At 40.1% G+C, this 5,189-nt stretch overlaps 1 protein-coding gene across 3 annotated transcripts in view; it reads right to left on the bottom strand.

Moving 5' to 3' along the window:
- AK5 (adenylate kinase 5) overlaps window positions 1-5,189 on the bottom strand; it is a 225,566-nt gene that overhangs the window by 116,502 nt on the left and 103,875 nt on the right. For all 3 annotated transcript variants that reach the window (XM_019644035.1, XM_019644036.1, XM_019644037.1), the window contains exon 7: window positions 3,094-3,184. In XM_019644035.1, the coding sequence (XP_019499580.1) occupies window positions 3,094-3,184 (91 nt within the window). The remainder of the gene's footprint in view (window positions 1-3,093; window positions 3,185-5,189) is intronic.

The raw sequence follows: 5,189 nt of genomic DNA, 5'->3' as shown, positions 1-5,189 counted from the left end.
TTTTTTTCCTCCTGATTTTGCTTGCTTTTTTTTATGTGGGAGGTAAAATCCAGTCTCTTTTATTCCATCTTGGCCAGCAGTTTCAACCCTTTAGCTTTTAATCTTAATTATTATCTTGAAGGTATTTAAGATTTAATTGATTTATTCATTACATTTTTTTCTACTGAAGTTTTTAATTATTTTTAGTGAGGGAGATGTTGGAAGCCTAAATTAGAAAGTTATTTCTTACCTCCCTTTACACAGTTAAAGCACATCTGTATGGTGCCTCAAAATGCTTTTACTATTGTCACATCAGCCCATGGGAAAGGTGAGGCAGGTAGTTTTCCATTTTATAGGTGAGGAAATATCTGTTCAGAGTTAGTATGACTTTCTCAAATCACACAGCTAATAAGCTAGAGAACCAGGACTTGAACTTAGGATGACTGACACTTTCCATCCTACCAGGTTACATATGCCACGACAGTAAAAAAAAAACAACATAGCTCTTCTGCTCAAATAAATGTTAACACAGCCCTTTTTCTAAAGGGATGAAAAGCAGGCATGTAGTGGTTAAGGTAGATACGAGGAGACCATGAAGGCACTATTAGTGCTATCTTAATTCTGCTTCCCACATCATATACTGTGGCTGGGTTTTTTTCTTTCAAGTTATCTGTTAGCTGTCAGCAGTAAAGAGTAACATCTACTAAGAGGGGTTTTTCTTTTTTCTTGCACTTTTGAGGGATGGGTGAGAACATTGTCATTTTATAAATAAAAGAACATTAGCTTATGTTTTAGCCAGGGATCCCTGGAAAACAGAGCCTCAGACAAAAATTATAGGTGTTAACCTTTATTGGGGACAGGGTATGTATGAGTGAGTGTGTGTGTGTGTGTGTGTGTGTGTGTGTGTGTGTGTGTGTGTGTACAACCCCAGGGCTGTGTGACCAGAAAAAGGGAAGTGAGGCAAAGAAAGAAGGAAAGCAAACATAAGGTGGTGTATTTCTGCGCCAGACCCCAGCTTCACAAGAAGATAGAGCTGGTAGCTTGGTCTCCAGAAAAGCCAAATGAATGACTACCTCTCAGAACAGTCTGATAGAGAAGGAAGGAGGCGGCATTTTAACATACTGGCTCCTTCCAGTTTCCCGGTCCAGGTTTTCCCTAATGAGGAGCTAAATCCTCCCACCACTTCATGGTTGTGTGTTGCCTAGCCCCTGAGGCAGACACTGGGAAGCCAGACCCCATGCGCCAGGGGGCTGCACAACATCTGAATTTAGAACTGCTGAAAGGAGCCAAAGCCGCTGTAGGTCTAGTCTGGCTGGACCTGGCTGCCGCCTGTGCAGAGGCTCCCACCATGGTGGGGAAGCCCAGCCCTCAACCCTGAAGCGACTGGCCGGGCCATCAGCAACGGTGGTGGTGCCCTGGCCGGCAGGGCAGTGCGGGGTCGGGGTCTCCATTTAACAAGCAACAGAGGCCCGGTCCTATGCAACCAAATGATTCAGGGGAGGCTTGTAAATTGGGCTTAGAGAGTTTACAGCTCAACTAGAGCTTGATTTGAATTCCTGTTTCCCTCTGTAGCAGCTGTTTGAACTTGAGCCACTTATTTCCCCCTGTTTATAGCATCTATACAATGGGATTGCTGTGAGAACTAAAGAGATGGCATACTTCACACATCAGCACAGAGCTCGGCATGAATTGGAGTCCTTCTTTTTCTTCTCTCCTTGGGTCCTTGTGGCTGAGGGAGTACATCCTAGTAGAAATCTTTGATTGCTTCTGTACTTTAGACACACACACACACACACACACTCACACACTCACTTTTTTTTTTTAATTTTGCGATTGTGGAATAAGGAATACAAGAGACTTTGCGATTTCTAGCAGATATTCTATCCTCCAACTGATTTGAAGATACATGTTACGTTCTAGCATAGACTAAAGTACCCGATTGTCTAATCCAAAAGGCAACGTGCAAAAGGCAAAACATTCATGGAAACATTCAGCAAATATTTGCTGAATAACTACTATGTCCTCGGTAGACTCTCCAACTGACCACTCCTAAGCCTGTGGTCGATGAACATGAGCCCCAAGGAAGGAAGGCGGCATCCACACAGCCAACTCAACTCTGGGATTCTACAGATGCAGCGGAAGACCGTTTACTCCTGCATTAGGACGGAATTTAGCCCAGCTTTCCTTCATTTCTATAACAATCCATTTCCAAACTCCAGGACTCGCACGGCACTCTTCTCTCCAGTCTTTTAGCAAATAATGTGGCCTATAGACCTTGGAGAGCATCCTGGTTGAGTACTATCAGAACAACCGCCACTTAATAGGCAAAGATTTTTACAAAATGGTAACATTCAGTGTTGGAGAGGTTGTGTATAAGGTGAGTGGAGAACTGGCTTTTGAATCATCAAAAATTTTACTTACTTGTTTTTGTACAAACAATACACATCAATGGTTCTCAACCAGGAATAATTTTGTCCATACCCTCTCCCCCACCCCAACATCTGGCAAGGTCAGGAGGCATTTTTGGTTGTCACAACTGGCAGAGGGGAGGCTACTGGCCAAGGATGCTGCTAAATGTCCCACAGTGTACAGGACAGCCCTCTCACAACAAAGAATTATCCAGTCTAAAATGTCAGTAGCAAAGGGTACTATTTCCTTCTTCTTTATAGCTGAGTAATACTCCATTGTGTAAATGTACCAAAGTTTCTTAATCCAGTCATCTACCGATGGGCANCGCTCACTGCGGCTGCTGGCCGCTCACGCTGGCTGCTGGCTACACACGGTAGCCCATGGCAACCCACTGCCACAGGGGCTGCAGCCTACGCCGTCACTAGATTTTTTCAATTATAGTAATATAGGCTTTATGCTACATTGTGACTACCTGCTCATTTACATGAGTAATGGCTGGAAGAAAGTAACTATAAGAGCCAGATGTATAGCCTTTTTTTCTATTTTGTTTTATACATTTATTTTTAAACAGAAAGTATAAGCTCTGAGGACAGTATCATCCTCAAAACCTTACAGGAGTTTCTTGAGCTCCACCCTTACTGCAAAGCCCCAGACACTTGGCAGGTGATCAGGGCATATGGTTGCCCAAAGGACACAGCGACTTACCTGCCGCAGCCTCTTTGTTTGGAAATAACTTGCTGTCAACTGCCATGCTGATGTCATAGAACACCTCATCCTCGTCTCGGTCAGCATCAAACTGGGGGAAATCAGGACAGACAAGTTGGGAACGTGAGAACATATAAATTAGTTAATTACAAAATATAATGAACGTGCTTCACACAACTGTATCTCGAATGAAGCAGGACAAAGGAATTAAAGCCCTTGAGTCTTTAATCAGACACTTTGAGGGCTTTTTAGTCCAGACCTCCTATCAAGCAGGAAAGAGTATTAGGGAGTAAATGTACAGTCAATTATGATTAAGAAAAATGTGTAGAATTTTCTTAATTTATAAAATAGGCTTTGAAAAAAATGATAACTGAAATTTATGTTGTGCCTTTCTGGCTCTTAGTTGTTTTGTTTTGTTTTATTTTTTAAATACCCATGAAAACATGCAGTTTTAAACAACAGAAGGAAATATTTTCTAATATTGTTAAAATGAAGAGAAAAGAAAGAAGCCCCAAATTACATTTTAGTTACTATTCTAGATACTATAGATACCATATTATAGATGTAGTCCATAGACAATACAGATTTAGATGTAATAATAAAAACCACAGATTTAAGTATTTATTTTACCATTCTCTAAAATTTACAAAATTTTAAATATTAAAAAAATGTAGCTATATTTATAAATCTTGTTTCCCAAGCTGTACAGTAGTTTTCTTAAGGACACTTTTATCTCTTTAGTTTTTAAAAATAGCTTTACTGAGTTATAATCAATATACAACAAATTGCACATATTTAAAGTGTTCAAACTGCTAAGTTTTGACAAGTGTATACACCTGTGAAACCATCATAAAAATCAAAGTAGTGAACATATCCATCACCCCCAAAGTTTCCTTGTGTCCTTTGGGAATCCCTTCCTCCTGTCCCCTACCAGGTAATCATCGATCTGCTTTCTGTAACTATAGATTATTTTGCATCTTCTAGAATTTCATATAAAAGGATTTGTACAGCATGCAATCTTGTTTTTTTTCTTGGTTTGGATTATTTCTCTCAGCAGAGGTATTCTGAGATTCGTCAATATTGTATCTATAGTTCATTCCTTTTCATTGCTGAGTAGCATTCCATTGTATGGATATACTGTTAATCCCATCTTGTGTGGTTTTCATCTCTAGATGTTTGATTTGAGTCTTTAAAAAATATCTTTGTATCTATTTAAGGTTTGAACACCTGAAATATAATTATAAGTTTTAATGCCCTTCTCTGCTAATTCTAGCATCTGGTGTCAGTTCTGAGTCAGTTTTGATTGATTTTTTTTTCCATTATTAAGAGACATATTTTCCTGTTTCTTTGTGTGCCTAGTAATTTTTTATTGGGTGCCAGGCATTGTCATTTTGACTATGTTGGATGCTAGGTTTTTCTGTATTACAGTATAAGTATTATTGAGCTTTGCTCTGGAATACAGTTTAGTTACTTGGAAACAACTTGATCCTTTCAGGTCTTGATTTTAATATTTGTTGGGCTAGACCAGAACAGTATTTAGTTGAGGGCCAATTATTCCTCACTGTTGAGGCAAGACTTTTCTAAGTCTTCTGTATAGTGCTTTGTTAATTAAGAGGTTGTCCATTCTGGCTGGTAGACATAGGCACTATTCCATGTCTGGTGTGAGCACCAACTACTGTTCCCGCCAATTCTTTTGGGTCGTTTTCCCCAGAGTTTCAGGTAGTTCCCTCACACGAATGCACTGATTAGCACTCTGTTGAATAATGGAGGGGAATGCTCTGCAGATCCCTAGCATTCTCTGTCTATGCATGTCTTGCACACCTGCTACTCTATCCTCTGAACTCCAGCTACCTTGGTTTCTTGGATGCTCGCTGCTCCTTCTGCTCAACTAATGGTGTGCACCAGTCCTCACAAGACTTCCTTCTCCCTGCCCTGTGGTCTGGAAACTCCCCAGCAGTAAGTGGGGGCAACTGTAGGGCTCAGCACGTTTGTTTTCTTTATCTCAGGGAATCACCTCATTGCTTGATGTCCAGTATCTTGAAAATTACATACATATATATATATATATATATATATATATATATATATATTTTTTT

This window comes from Hipposideros armiger, unplaced genomic scaffold (assembly GCF_001890085.2).
Source record: "Hipposideros armiger isolate ML-2016 unplaced genomic scaffold, ASM189008v1 scaffold_84, whole genome shotgun sequence".
Lineage (NCBI taxonomy): Eukaryota > Metazoa > Chordata > Mammalia > Chiroptera > Hipposideridae > Hipposideros > Hipposideros armiger.
The sequence above is the reverse complement of the archived record's forward strand: the minus strand, read 5'-3'. Positions and strand labels throughout refer to the sequence as shown.